At 42.4% G+C, this 13,531-nt stretch overlaps 2 protein-coding genes across 3 annotated transcripts; both read left to right on the forward strand.

Annotated features, from left to right (window-relative positions):
- The first annotated feature begins 90 nt into the window (after positions 1-90).
- On the forward strand, positions 91-7,351 carry coq9 (coenzyme Q9 homolog (S. cerevisiae)). Of its 2 annotated transcripts, XM_054733455.2 has the most exons (10): positions 91-218; positions 1,140-1,377; positions 1,532-1,649; positions 1,810-1,952; positions 2,400-2,484; positions 2,585-2,689; positions 2,759-2,791; positions 3,835-3,990; positions 4,102-4,155; positions 7,048-7,351. In XM_054733455.2, the coding sequence occupies exons 1-10, from the start codon at positions 161-163 to the stop codon at positions 7,081-7,083; spliced, it is 1,026 nt and encodes a 341-aa protein (XP_054589430.2). In that variant the 5' UTR covers positions 91-160; the 3' UTR covers positions 7,084-7,351. The 2 variants fall into 2 exon arrangements, with proteins under 2 accessions (XP_054589430.2, XP_015820816.3); XM_015965330.3 differs by lacking the exon at positions 2,759-2,791 and having other exon boundaries at positions 92-218.
- Positions 7,352-7,813: 462 nt separating this feature from the next.
- Positions 7,814-13,173, forward strand: polr2c (RNA polymerase II subunit C). The gene is made up of 9 exons (XM_015965331.3): positions 7,814-8,003; positions 8,919-8,968; positions 9,173-9,241; positions 9,321-9,373; positions 12,058-12,186; positions 12,259-12,310; positions 12,410-12,578; positions 12,653-12,727; positions 12,885-13,173. Exons 1-9 carry the CDS (start codon positions 7,918-7,920, stop codon positions 13,027-13,029), a joined length of 828 nt encoding a protein of 275 aa, XP_015820817.1. The 5' UTR covers positions 7,814-7,917; the 3' UTR covers positions 13,030-13,173.
- Positions 13,174-13,531: the final 358 nt, after the last annotated feature.

A 13,531-nucleotide genomic window follows, 5' to 3' on the forward strand; every position in this document is an offset into this window, starting at 1 on the left:
TTTGTTCCTTTTAGGGTAAAAGTAAAAAATTAATGGTTAAAAAAATTAACTTCAATATATACATTTTTTTTTTAGTTGAAGGGCACTAATTTAAGTCTGCTTGACTTCCGTTATCTAAGAGTCGCGGTAAAGTGACGTAGCTGTGAGCCTTTCGGCTAATATGGCCGCGCTTCTGAGAGGATTGCGGGCTGGACGGGTCCTCCGAGGACTGGGCGGCGGTAAAACAGACTTTTTTTTTTTTGTCTATTTTTCGTTTAAACATTGGACAGCCCGTAGAAAAAGCATGCTTTTACTATGATTTAGTTTTTTATTGTTAAAGCTAAGAAACGAGCCTGAATTGACGATAGCCACACAGGCAAAGTCATTTCAGTTCAGAAGGTGATAATGAAGGACAATTTCTTACATTAAAGGGGCTGTAGTTTAATAAAAAATAATTGTTAATACTAAAATGTCTACACTAATATGATCAAATTTGCCAGACATAAACTTTTAAGACATAAAGCTGTGTAAACACGGAGGTTGCTGCAGCTGGGGGGCGTCTTCTCATCAGTTATGCAAAGCTGTCAGTGTTTGTGATCGTCTATAAACAGCTGCGAATACTTTACTTGTACGATGAGAAACCTACGATTGACGACACGAACACATTCGTAGCTACATTTTTAGTTTGGCCGTGATTACAAAATCAGGGCACCGTAAACAAACTCGGGTCAGTTACTGTTTATGTTTCATAAAAACCAACCCAATGATTTAATTTTAAATACACTTCAGTCACATTTAAAACAATTTCAGTTCACTTCAGTACAGTCAAATTCAAGGTGTCTTTATTTTGTTTGTATTTATTTATATATAGTTACTTTTATTTATTTTTTTCTAAGATTTACCCCAAAACTTGTTGGGGGTCAGTTAAAGTCAGATACGTTGTATTGTATTTAACTGCATTTTTGCTAAACCTTACAATAATAAAGAATGAAACAGAAAACCTTTAAAGTTGTGCTTTTGAACCAAACTGTAAAACTCCTGAAGTGCACATGAGGTCTGCAAGAAATTGTTCCAGAGGTCAAAAAGACCCTGTGGGTTTACATTTTGGGCACCCCTGGCTTAAGCGTCATAGACATTGATTTAATTCTTCTTCCTTTTAGCGGTTGCTGCCCCAGCAGCAGCAAACCCTCAGCACCGTAGCCTGAGTCGAGGTTTCCACTGTGCAGCGCTGAAGCTGCAGGATGAGTCCAAATCTGATAAATCCACTTCTTTTGCGTCATCCCCTTCCTCATCCTCCACAACGTACCAAGAGCACAGCCAGACTCACTCAGCTGATCAGAACACAGAAGCAGATTTCCAGCATGAATCCGATCCAGCAGCTGACGGAACAAACCCCAGGTCAGTCAGCATGAAACAGTTGGATCTTTACCTTTTTCATTTTGATAAAAGGTCCATGTTTTTTTATTTTGATCAATCAAAATGAGCTGCCTTTGCACCCCTCTTCTTCTTCTCTTTCATTGTTGCTCAAATACAACTCCATCCGTACGTGAAGCGAGCAGGATGAGGAGTATGAGACAGAGGAGCAGCTGCAGGCTCGTATCCTGACCTCTGCCCTGGAGTTTGTCCCGCAGCACGGCTGGTCGATGGAAGCTATCGCTGCTGGTGCCGAGGTGATAAAAACACAACATGTAGCTTAAAGCTTGTATGATGCGGTGAGAAGCATTTGTCTTTTGTTTAATGGTTGCTGTACAAATATCTGATCCACGTGAGAGTAAAGCACGCAGGTAGTAGCTGATGAAAAGTCTTCTAATGTGGTTGTTTTGGCGCCAGGTTCTGGGTCTGTCCTCCGCCTCCGCTGGCATGTTCTCCAACGGAGCCGGAGACCTGGTCCTGCATTTCATCGCCCAGTGTAACTCGAAGCTAACGGAAGTTCTGGCAGAACAACATAATCAGGTCCAGCAGGGCCATGCCGAGTACGTATAACTTCATTGCTCGTGGTCAGGAAGTGAAAGGCTTGAACATTTGGTGGAAGATGCCAATAAAAAAAATATTGAGGTTCTTTTTTAAATTGTTTTTCTTATTTTTTATTCTCCCTGTGTTTTATTGATTTTTAACTGTTAGTTTTAGGAATTTTGTTGTTTTTCCTTTTGATCTTTTATCTCTGTTCTACATGACGGTCTGACGCCGGTTTAATTAACTAACATTTTTAGTGTACAGCTCCTTGTTTGGTTGTAACGCCTTGTTGAATGTCCTTTATAAATAAAATTGGATTTGGAAAAAACATTTAATTAAAATGTATTATAATTAAATGTATACTGAACATGATAAATGGACAAATATTGGAGACGCCTTTTTGTTCATTTCTTTTCCATATTTGAACAATTCTTCCTTTTTTATTTATTGTGATAACTGTGCTGCAGACCAAAGAAGACGGCAGAGTTTCTCAGAGATGCAATAGAGACCCGGCTGCGGATGTACATCCCCTACATCGAAACATGGCCACAGGTTATTCAGAGTAGACGTGGAGAGCACTGAGAAGACTCAAACTTTTAAAAATGGCAGCATGAACTAAATTTGATCCTTGGACTCGTGTTTGTTTTCTCAGGCGATGAGCGTGCTGCTCCTTCCTCACAACATCCCTGACAGCCTGAAGCACCTCTCCACCATGGTAGACGACATCTGGTACTACGCTGGAGACCGGTCCACAGACGTGAGTGGATCCTATCGCCCGCGGTCTCCTTTCACATCTGCTCACAGCTTCCTGTCCCCCTTTCACCAGCATCCCAACACAATCCGGCCTGCTTCCTCTCAGGTTACTAACACCCCACGCCCAACTTCCAATCAACTTAACATTTTATTTTTACTTTTGCATATCTTTGCATAATTTGAAGGATTCTGCAACATACTTGTATGTTTATGTTTCTTTTGTTTAGCAGACGCTTTTGTCCAAAGTGACCTACAAGTGATAATAAAGCCAGAAGGCTAACAACAAACACCAATCAGTCAATTTAAACAGCCTTACTTCCATTCCTTCCTTACTTCTTCTGTTTCTGAGTTTTCTGTTTCATTTGGTGAAGTGTTGCATGTGTTCCTCAGTGCTAAATACTTTTCCTTTCCAACACAGTTACAGTAAATGGATGCTAAACTAAAAATGGACATCCATGTCAACCAGGTAGTTGAGGCCTGTTTTTACCACCTGAGGCGTCTCCCTACAGTTAAGCCCATTTTAAAAACGGCGTCATCTCCATTCAGTTGTCCATACCTTCATTACCTCCCGTCTCGACTAGTCTAACTCGTACGGTATCTCCTCCACTCTCGCCCGCCTTCAGCTAGTGCAGAACGCAAATCTCCATTGGCTTCCCATCCATCTCTGGATGGAGTTTAAGATCCTGGTTTTTGTGTTTAAATCCCTCAATAACGTAGCACCTGGCTACTTGTCTGAGCTCATTCACCCTTATGTCCCTACAAGATCCCTCCGATCAGCCGACCAGCACCTCCGCCATGTCCCTAGCTCCCGCTGTAAGTCCCACGGGGAGCGCGCCTTTTCAGTTTGTGCACCGAAGCTCTGGAGCCACTCGCCCCTCCCGATCAGACTCTCTTCCTCTCTTTCCCTTTTTAAGTCTCGTTTAAAAACTCACTTTTATTCTCTGGCTTTTAATTCAGTCTAACTTATTCTCTGTCTCCTTTTCTTTCTATTTGAATTACTGGATTTAGTTTTTAGTTTTGATTGTTTGTATTATGGATTCATGCCGTGTTTAGATGTGCTGTACGAATAAATGTAATGTGGTTTAAATGTGTTGCTGCTTAGACGAAAATGTAAAAGCTCCATTTTTGCGTGACGTGTTTCTTCTTCAGATGAACTGGTACACTAAGCGGGCCGTTCTGACGGGCATCTATAACACCACAGAGCTGGTGATGCTTCAGGACTCCTCTCCGGACTTTCAGGACACCTGGACCTTCCTTGATAATCGCATTCAGGATGTGGTCAACATGGCCACCACAGCCAAGCAGGTAGAGAAGAATATGTGAGCAATAAAATCAGGCTACTCAGGAAAGTCTGTAGCAGCATGCACGACTTTCTTGCTCCTTCTGCAAATGTTGCTTTGTTTTGACTTTGTTTAGGTCCAGTCGACTGGCGAAGCTGTGGTGCAGGGGCTCGTGGGAGCCGCTGTCACTGTGAGTCTTTCACGCTTCATTAGTGTCGGTACGGTCTGGGGAGGATAGCGTCAGCTCGGTCTCAAACGGGCGGTGTAGTGTCCACGTGTAAACCCCGAGCCTGTGGGCGGCGTTTAGTACACGTGAGGACGTCCGCGGTGTCCTCCATAATAAGAAACAAAGCAGGTGTGAGCCGTGTTGCTTTGGGAGACTCTGAACCACATTATTTTATTAATTTGCTGCGTGTGTCCTCAAAAAACTCTTGTCCTCTGCTGCTGCGACACACACACACACACTCTGCTTTCTCCTATGAGCAGCTGTCTGTCGGCTCGCTGGGACAAGAGCTCTGATGCGGAGGACAGGGACACACGGATATCTCTCTCTTCTCCCGTTCCCACTGACAGCTCCGTGCTACAGACAGAGACGTTTACCTGACAACGTCCAGCGTGAAAATGAATCACACACACGGGAACGCCCCACTGGCCGAGTCTACTCACCAGTCGTCAGTCCGTAGTGTCACCTCGGTCCCAGTCGGACCGCTGAGGGGGAGGTCTGGAAAAAAGAATGGCCTCGGACTCTTTACCCGTTATAGTTTAAACCACCAAATGGTTCCCGAGCGCGGCCGTGTCTGCAGCTCACCGCTCCCCCAGGGGATGGGTCAAATGCGGAGAACAAATTTCGCACACACACCTGTGTGTGTGTGACAACTAATGGGACTTTAAAGAGCAAGTCACTCCAAATCAACATTTTTTTTGTTGATAAACTATATAAATGAGTGTCTGATTATGCTGCAGACACGTGTAGTCAATAATTTGGCACTTTAGTGCATCTTAGTTAAAATTTAAATATTCTGCCTAAAACTGTCAGCGATGCACCGTCGTCAGGCACTGCATTTGAATTTAAATCTGCCATCGCTATTGGCTAAGAGGTACACTATGATGTTAGATGGTACATTATGATGTCACAATGTCATGAGTGTGTGTATTTGTTAGCGGCTCCACCCTCTCGGTCTGCTAGTCAACAGAATTTGTTGCATTTTTCAAACAGGAAGTGGGAGTTGAGTAAGAATCTGGCAGGGGATGACTTGCTCTTTAACTTTAACTTTAGTTCGGCAGGCTCCATCATAGAGCCCTGCACTGGAGCCCCAGGCCCGGGGGTCAGCCCGGCCTTCGGGCCGACGACTGTGTAGTTACCTCGGACACGGGCCGGGCCGGGCCGGGCCGGGCCGGGCCGGGCGCCTTTATTTTTAATCGAATTCATACAAAAAAAGCTGAAACACTTGAACGCAGCAGCACCTGCCTGCTTCTCACGCACCGTTAGCTCAGTTAAGGTGTGTGTGGTTTATAAACGCGCCGATATAAACAAATTTTCAAACTGCTGACTGAAACATGTGGCCCTGTTCTAACACGCCGTTTTATGTCCACTTTGATGTCAGAAACATTCGTTTATCCTCATGAAAACAGCAGCATTCTATTTTTCTGTGAATAAATTCGCTCTGCAGTTAAAAAATTACAGCATTTATCGCTGGTTTGTTTTCTAACTGGAGAGCGCATTTTCAGAGCGGCAGATTAAATTTACAAACGCATCCAATTAATATAGTGTTCGTAAATTCCATCTGCCGCTCGGAAAATACGCTCTGTTAGAAAAAAAAGCTGCATTGATGCTGTTTTTCATTCTTTTTTATTTATTTACTGCAGAACGCTTCCCACAGATGATCAGAACACTGAGCATCCTATCACGCTAAAACATTATGAAAGGTTAAAAAAAAAAGCCGGGCTCGGGTCGGGCCAGAGAATCCTGAAAACCTTTTCGGACCGGGTCGGACTGGGGCTCCACCCCCTCGGGCCGGGACGGACACGGGCTCAGATTTTAGGCCCGTGCAGGGCTCCACTCCTTCATTGGCGGTTTTCAAATCTCGATTAAAGACCCACTTCTGGCTTTTGGACAGCGACTCGTTTTAGTGCTTTAATGCGTTCTTAGTATTCCTCGTGTTTTATCTGCTTTTGATCGGTATTTTGGTCGTGTTTTGGTTTAGCCTGTGCAGCACTTTCTCCCATGCTGCGTTTTAAACGTGCTATATAAATAAATAAATAAATAAACAAACTATGGGATGGAAAATGCATATCTGACCGATGTGAGAAATAGGGCTGAACAATAATTCAATAACAATGTCTATCGATCGATAGACATGAAAAAAATGAGTAGATAAAAAAAGTTTCCCTTCTCCATCGTTGCCCATCGAGTAGCTTCATACCAGTCATTACTTCCACCCAACCAATCAAAAACACAGACCCAAGCCCTCCCCGCCCAGACAGACAGCTCTGTGACTTAAACAAGATGTTGCAGCAAGGAGAGGTGGAAGAAACTGTCCCGAGGAAAGCTTGCAGCACTTCATCCGTGTGGCAACATTTTCATTCTTACACGTCTGACAAAAACAAACAACGGTTTGCAAAATTCGCAGAGAATCAATAAAAGCCAAGTCTGGTAACACAACCAACTTGTTTTTATCATAAAGTAATGACATAAAACGGACAGGGCTGCACTTAAAATATGTTTTCTACATTTTTCATAGGATTTTCAATAATTATTGATATCGATCGATAAGGTTTTTTTTTTAAACGATAGGATTTTTTCTATATCGTCCAGCCCTAGTGGGAAACCAAATTCTGGTTTCCTTACCGGTCCCGTACCAAGCCGTGCTGACGCTAATGTGCATGCGCCAAATTCTCATAACCCTACAGGTCATGACGGCAGTCGTACGTATGTAAAGAAACGCTCTGTGGTCCGCAGGTTTCAGGATTAGAAATCATTTAAAAAGTATTAATTGTGTGTTTTTATCATGAAGTCACTGGTTGTATGTATGTAGTTTGTTTATATATGTACACATGTTTGGCTGTTTTGTTTATTTTACAGTTGAAGAATCTCACGGGACTGAACCAGAGGCGATGATGGGAAACCTCTCCGTCCCACTTGGCCATTTAGTTTCTGAGCTTAAGATCGGTTTTCCTTTTGCTCTAATATTTGTTTAATTGTACGACATGGCTCAGAAAGAAATTAAATTATGGAATAAAGAAAATCTTAATTTGATATCTTTCTGAACATTTGCAGAATCTGTGTCTTTGTTTCCCCACATCCAAACAGCTTCGTCTCTGTTGTATAGAAATGCAAACATGAATATCATTTACTGAACCACACACCCATTAAAGTTTAAAATGTTTTTGTTCTGTTGTTGTCTTTCTTTTGAATAAGCAGTTTCTCTATTTTTTTGCAGCAAACACACAAACAAAGGCGCAACAGTAGAAAACGGAATCTTCTGGTGTCCAAAGCCAAGCTTTTATTTTTTTAAACCATTTGTGTTTTTTTCCCCTCTGTTAATGTTTAAAGAGCAGTAATGAGTAAAATGGAAATTCACAATAAATATAACATTTTTATGGAAATAATGGGAGTTATCACTTTAGCAAAAAGGGAGCAATCAAAATCCTGCAATGAAGTGGTGTTTAACCGGCTGTTGAAGCTTATTTATATTGCCGCTCAAAATAAAATATTAGTTGAGACTTTAGGTGCTTTTACTCTGAAGGACAATCCGTCGCTAATAACCCGGTTGTGAAAGAAAAGCCCGCCTTCAAACAAAGATATCAGCCAATCATAACTGTAGCTTGAAATCTCTAGCCAATAAGCTGCCAGCTAATGTTTCCGCAGAGGCCTGCAAACCGAGGTCACGGTAGTGGAAGTCGTGAGGTCTTAAGACGGGTTTTGTCGTAATTTTAGTTTATAAATCACAAAATGCCGTACGCTAACCAGCCAACGGTGAAAATAACAGAGTTGACGGACGAAAACGTAAAGTTTGTTATTGAAAACACGGATTTGGCGTAAGTATTGTTTGTTTTTTCCATTCGAGCAGAGCGTGAGCCTCAACTGTAGTTAGCGTCAAAACATTCATGTTCCCAAACCCCAAATCATCGATAAGTTCGTTTATTTTACGCATTTTTTACCTCAAGTAAAGTGAAATGAATTACTTTATATAATTGTTAAAATGCGTTTGCATGTCCGTTTTGATGAACACGAATTAAAATGCAAAGGGATGCTACTTTGTTTATTTCATCACACCTGCCTTCTGTTTTTCAGATTTGAATTAAAACGCACCTGAATGCGTTTTACAGGGAAAGTCAAACGTTGTAGGGACAGTTACCCAAATGACTGTGAAACTGTTTTTTATTCAGATCACCAAATGGATTTGTGTTTGTGACTTTAGTAACTCAGGTGAATTATTAATGCAGCATCCATTACCCCAGATAAGCGGACAAAAATGGATGGATGGACGTTTTTGTCCGCTTATCGGGGGTCAGGTCACAGGGGCAGCAGCCTAAAGGCCCAGACTTCCCTCTCCCCAGCCTCTTAGGCCATCTCCTCCGGGGGGATCCGAAGGTGTTCCATGTCCAGCTGAGAGACGTAGTCCCTCCAGTGTGTCCTGGGCCTCCCTTTAGGCCTCCTTTCAGTTGGACGTGCCTGGAAAACCTCTCCAGGAGGCATCCTGACCAGATGCCCGAGCCACCTCAACTGGCTCCTCTTGATGTGGAGGAGCAGCGGGTCTACTGGGAGCCCCTCCTGGCTGACTGAGCTTCTCCCCCTATCTCAAAGGGAGAGCCCAGCCACCCGTTTTAATGTACATTTGTAGAAAATCTATGAAGAGGCTTAAGCACAGCCTCCTTCAAACTACCATCCTGCTCAGGAAAGTTTTTTACTGCTGCATTGCCTCACAGATTTTTCCTCTTTTGTTTTTTTAGGGTTGCAAACTCTCTCCGTCGTGTGTTCATGTCAGAAGTTCCTACAATAGGTAATCGTTTGATTCCCCTGCAAGCTGTCATTCAGATTAAGCTGTCTTTTTTTTTTTTTAAGTCTGGTTTGGAAAAAATCCTAATTTTCTGGTTCAAGTCAGGTTTAGTTTGGTATCCCAAGTTTTTGCCTACAGGCTCTAAAAGCTAGGTTTGGGTATTTTGTGTCTGCGTTACTGAAACGACTAACCCAAGCTTATTCCCAGCGATCGATTGGATCCAGATTGATGCTAACTCGTCGGTGCTGCACGATGAGTTTGTCGCACACAGAGTTGGTTTGTATCATGAACTCATTTTGCTGATTGCAGTGTTGCATAAGCAGGATGTAACATTTCTGTGTTTGTTTGTTTTCAGGCCTCATTCCTCTCACCAGCGATGACATAGTGGATAAAATGCAATATTCAAGGGTGAGTGTGGCGTTTCAGCACAAACGGCTGATTATGTTCGTATTCAAAGCTTCTCAGCAGGTCGAAGACCAAAGTGTTATAACGGAGTCTTTTCTTGTTTCCGCTGTAGACTAACATCGTTTCAGAGCTGTGTGATATTAAGTTCCTGTTGCAGTTATTGTGGATAAAGTTAACAGACGTATGGGAATAAATGATCAGAGTGGTTATTAGGGCTGCAACAACGAATCGATAAATTCGATGAAATTCGATTACTAAAAGCGTTGGCAACGAATTGCGTCATCGATTCGTTGTGTCGCACAACTCTTCCAAAAGCGCCCCCCCTTCCCGCCCGCCATTGCGCGCAGACCAGAGCAAGTCAGATCAGCGCGAGGGAGAGCCGGCAGATCAGCGCAAGGGAGAGCCGGCAGACTTGCGCTGCTGCGAACCGGTTCCGCATTGTTGTGCAGCGATCCAGGCGTGCTGCTTCCAGCACACGGTCCATTCTCAAAGTGGTTCAACCAAAAAACTATAATTAGCACACGATCGTTCATGTCCGCACATGTTCTCTATTTTGTCTTATTTGTGCCTGAAGCGCGCTACTGCGGAGCTCATCACCTGTGCTGTGGTGATTTCACCTCACGCAGCATCGAAAACGCGCTCTCCGCTGTGCGGTCAGGAGATCCCTTTGATCTGCTCAAAAGTAACTGATGAGGTGAAAAGGTAAGAATCCAGGCAACAGATTTTCTGGAGAGTTTAGAGGAGATGCAGGAAGATGAGAGACAGACAGGACAGGAAAATAGTTAAATAAAAACAAGAAAACAAAACAAAGTGTTGAAAAGTAAAATGTAGGTAGATTTATCTCCACTACACGTTTTTACCAGTAAAAAACAATAAGTTATACACATGTAATATTTATACATCTGATACAATTCAGATCACCTTCAAAACTCAGTCACACACCCAGGGCCGTTTCAAGACATTTTGGGGGCCAAAGCAAAATGCCCCCCCCCCCCCCCCCCCCCATAACTGGGCTCCCCAGAAGCCTCTGTGTAATCCATACCCTCTCCAGGAGTATCAGTTATACAGTGTTTATAAAAGCCCCTCAGACATTACTGACATGCTCTAATATTATCAGATGAAAAACTAAATTATCAGACACGCTGTCTCATCTGCTTCTTTTCTAAACTTTTTAAAAGTAACAAAACCATTTGAAAGCCACTATTTGTGGATTCTCTGAAAGTTTCCATGGAGTGTGTGACAACTTATTTTTTCATTGATCCTATCGTCTAATCTCACAGCTGAAACAAGCATCCTTAATAATCTGTGCACAGGAAGCTTACCGATGCTGTAGTAAAACAAAAGGTATAATAATTTATTATTAATAAAACCTTGTTGCAGCACTAAAGCAGAAAAATTAGATTTTGCATTAAATATGCAAAATATTTACATATGAATTGTTTTAGAGCCCTTTAATTGGCAGAATCTGATATTAATTTAGTTCTTACAAAAAATGGGTCCCAACATGGTTTGTGTGGCGTTGCCATAGTGTGACGTCATAGGCACAGATCCCCTGTCCTCTTGTTTGGAAATGGAAATATGATCACCCTACATTAAACAAACTGTCCACCCGGGCTTTTGCGCTGCACAGAGACGCTTCGCTGCCTACGACTGAACGTCAGTTGAGAGTCAGTCTCATGCAGACTGACCAATGAAGAGAGGGCCTCAAGTTAAGACCCTCTCCTCATTGGTCAGTCCACACGAGGTGGGTCAAAGGTTACTCTGGGCGGGTTACGTGTTGTCAGGCATTCAAGTATTGAGTATATTTACTGCATATTACAGTAAAATATTCTGTATGTGACCACATTATGGTGATCCTCGGGTCGTGATGATGGAGCCCTTGAATATTGTTGCCCAGGGTACAACAAAGTGTTAATCTGGCCCTGGTTCCGCCGTCACATTCCCGCAGAAACTGGTTGATCACACCGGGGCCAGACTACTAGCATGTGGTTTTACAACCACAATGTCCTCAGAAGCAAAAGCGCTTTTAAAAGGGAGGGAGGAGTCCTAACTGTTGCTGCAGGCGTGTTGTGTGAGAGTGCAGTTATATACTGGTTAATATATTTTTGGGTTCAGTTGCTTTCATGTGGCCTAATGTGAGTCTATTTGGGATCATTGGAATGATCAGCAGCATTTCTTGATGTGACTTTATGGCAGTTGCCCAGGGCATCATCGCAAGGAGGATGGCATTCATTTACTTTTGCTTTATTTGGTATTTTTTCAGTCATTTTTGGAAATAGTGATCAATTTTGATTAATTCACAGCCAATGTTTAATTACATTTAAAATAAATGTCAACAGATGAGATCAAACAAAACAGATGAGAATTGCCCTTAAGCTGTTTAACTTGGACCAAGCATTTTAGGTCACAGATAGATGTAGCTTAGGGTCTCTGTCTATACACCTTATAAGACAATTTAGGTGATGGCATGTTGTTTTCTAATAATGTTGTGTTAAATAAAGTGAAGGAAGGAGAGAAATAACGTTTCCCTAGCAGTTTTAAAAAATTTCCCCATGTAATCCGATTAATCGATTAATCGTGTCGAGACCCCATCCGATTAATCGATTATCCATATAATCGTTTGTTGCAGCCCTAGTGGTTATTGTTGGTGTCAGCATCATTGTCCCACGTGTCCGCTCCTCCTGCAGGACTGTACCTGTGAAGATTTCTGTCCTGAGTGCTCCGTGGAGCTGACCCTGGATGTTCGGTGCACGGAAGATCAGACGCGTCACGTCACCTCGCGTGACCTGTTGTCCAACAATCCCAGAGTCATCCCGGTGAGTGTGCAGTCTCTGGAGTTGCATCACAGAGCAGAACACAAAGCTTAACGTTCTCTTGTGGGTTTCTAGGTGACTTCTAGGAGCCGAGACAATGATCCAAATGACTACGTTGAGCGAGAGGGCGAGTTTCTCTTTAAAATACTTGTGGAACAATTTCATTGTGTTCTTCCACACTTTGCTTATCTACATTTTCTGTTTGTGTCGTTTACCAACACGACAGACATTTTGTTGGTAAAGCTTCGTAAAGGTCAGGAGCTTCGGCTCAGAGCGTACGCAAAGAAAGGTTTTGGTAAGGAGCACGCCAAGTGGAACCCAACCGCGGGGGTGTCCTTTGAGTACGACCCGGACAACGCACTGAGACACACGGTCTATCCACGACCTGAGGAGTGGTACGTCTTCATTTCACCATAAATCTTGTAAATTATAATGCTGAACAGCAACAGAATGGTGTGTTTTATCTCAGGCCAAAGAGTGAATACTCTGAGATCGAGGAGGATGAAGTTCAGGCTCCCTACGACCCAAACGGAAAGCCAGAAAGGTAAATAAACTTCTATTATAGGATAATTTTAATGATGTTTCCTGTTAAGAAGTTCTGCGTGTTCTTGGTTCAGCTCAGGAATCGTTTTTACTTTAAAAAAAAAACACAAAACTGAGATGTTCTGAAAAGGAAAACTTGGGATTTTTGCTCCATCCAGGTTCTATTTCAACGTGGAGTCGTGCGGTTCTCTTCGACCAGAGACCATCGTCATGTCGGCGTTGGCGGTCCTCAAGAAGAAGCTGAGTGACCTGCAAACGCAGCTGAGCCACGAGATCCAGAGTGACGTTCTCACCATCAACTAACTAAGCAGAACCTGGATTCACACTGGCTAGGGGGGTTCTGAGATTAATACAAAATATTTAGTTGGATTAAGAATAAAACTTCAAACTGTCAGATAATTATTTTTTGTTTAATGACTGTTTTTAAATAAATCCTTTTTAAATGTGTGTCTCTTTACTAGTGTTCGTTTTATTTTGAAGACCAGCTGTTGGAAGTTTGAAGTGACCTGAAGAAACTTTGTGCTTCAAAGATAAAAGAAAAACAAGAAAACTAAATCTCTAGATAATGACAGCAGTATGAAAATCGAGCTATTTGTAATATTCTATTTAATTTGATATTTTTTGTAATTAGAATTTTAATCCTCCAATGAAAACAAAAAATAATGACTTCAGATTATGTTTAATTGTAATTGGTAATCTGATTTGATTGATGGCCACATACTCTGTTAAAAAGGGATTAAATTTATTAAGCCATCTAGATGCAACTGACTAGCGCTTCATCATCATCACAACACCACCCTGCTTC

Source organism: Nothobranchius furzeri, chromosome 4, assembly GCF_043380555.1.
Source record: "Nothobranchius furzeri strain GRZ-AD chromosome 4, NfurGRZ-RIMD1, whole genome shotgun sequence".
NCBI classification, from domain to species: domain Eukaryota; kingdom Metazoa; phylum Chordata; class Actinopteri; order Cyprinodontiformes; family Nothobranchiidae; genus Nothobranchius; species Nothobranchius furzeri.

Bases quoted from the DNA above. Each gene is read 5' to 3' on its own strand.
- coq9 (XM_054733455.2), top strand. From the start codon at position 161: ATGGCCGCGCTTCTGAGAGGATTGCGGGCTGGACGGGTCCTCCGAGGA. The intron at 1,953-2,399 runs GTACGTATAACT...ACTGTGCTGCAG, and splicing joins GTCCAGCAGGGCCATGCCGA to ACCAAAGAAGACGGCAGAGT. The intron at 4,156-7,047 runs GTGAGTCTTTCA...TTTATTTTACAG, and splicing joins TCGTGGGAGCCGCTGTCACT to TTGAAGAATCTCACGGGACT.
- polr2c (XM_015965331.3), top strand. From the start codon at position 7,918: ATGCCGTACGCTAACCAGCCAACGGTGAAAATAACAGAGTTGACGGAC. The intron at 8,004-8,918 runs GTAAGTATTGTT...TTGTTTTTTTAG, and splicing joins ATTGAAAACACGGATTTGGC to GGTTGCAAACTCTCTCCGTC. The intron at 8,969-9,172 runs GTAATCGTTTGA...GCTTATTCCCAG, and splicing joins GTCAGAAGTTCCTACAATAG to CGATCGATTGGATCCAGATT.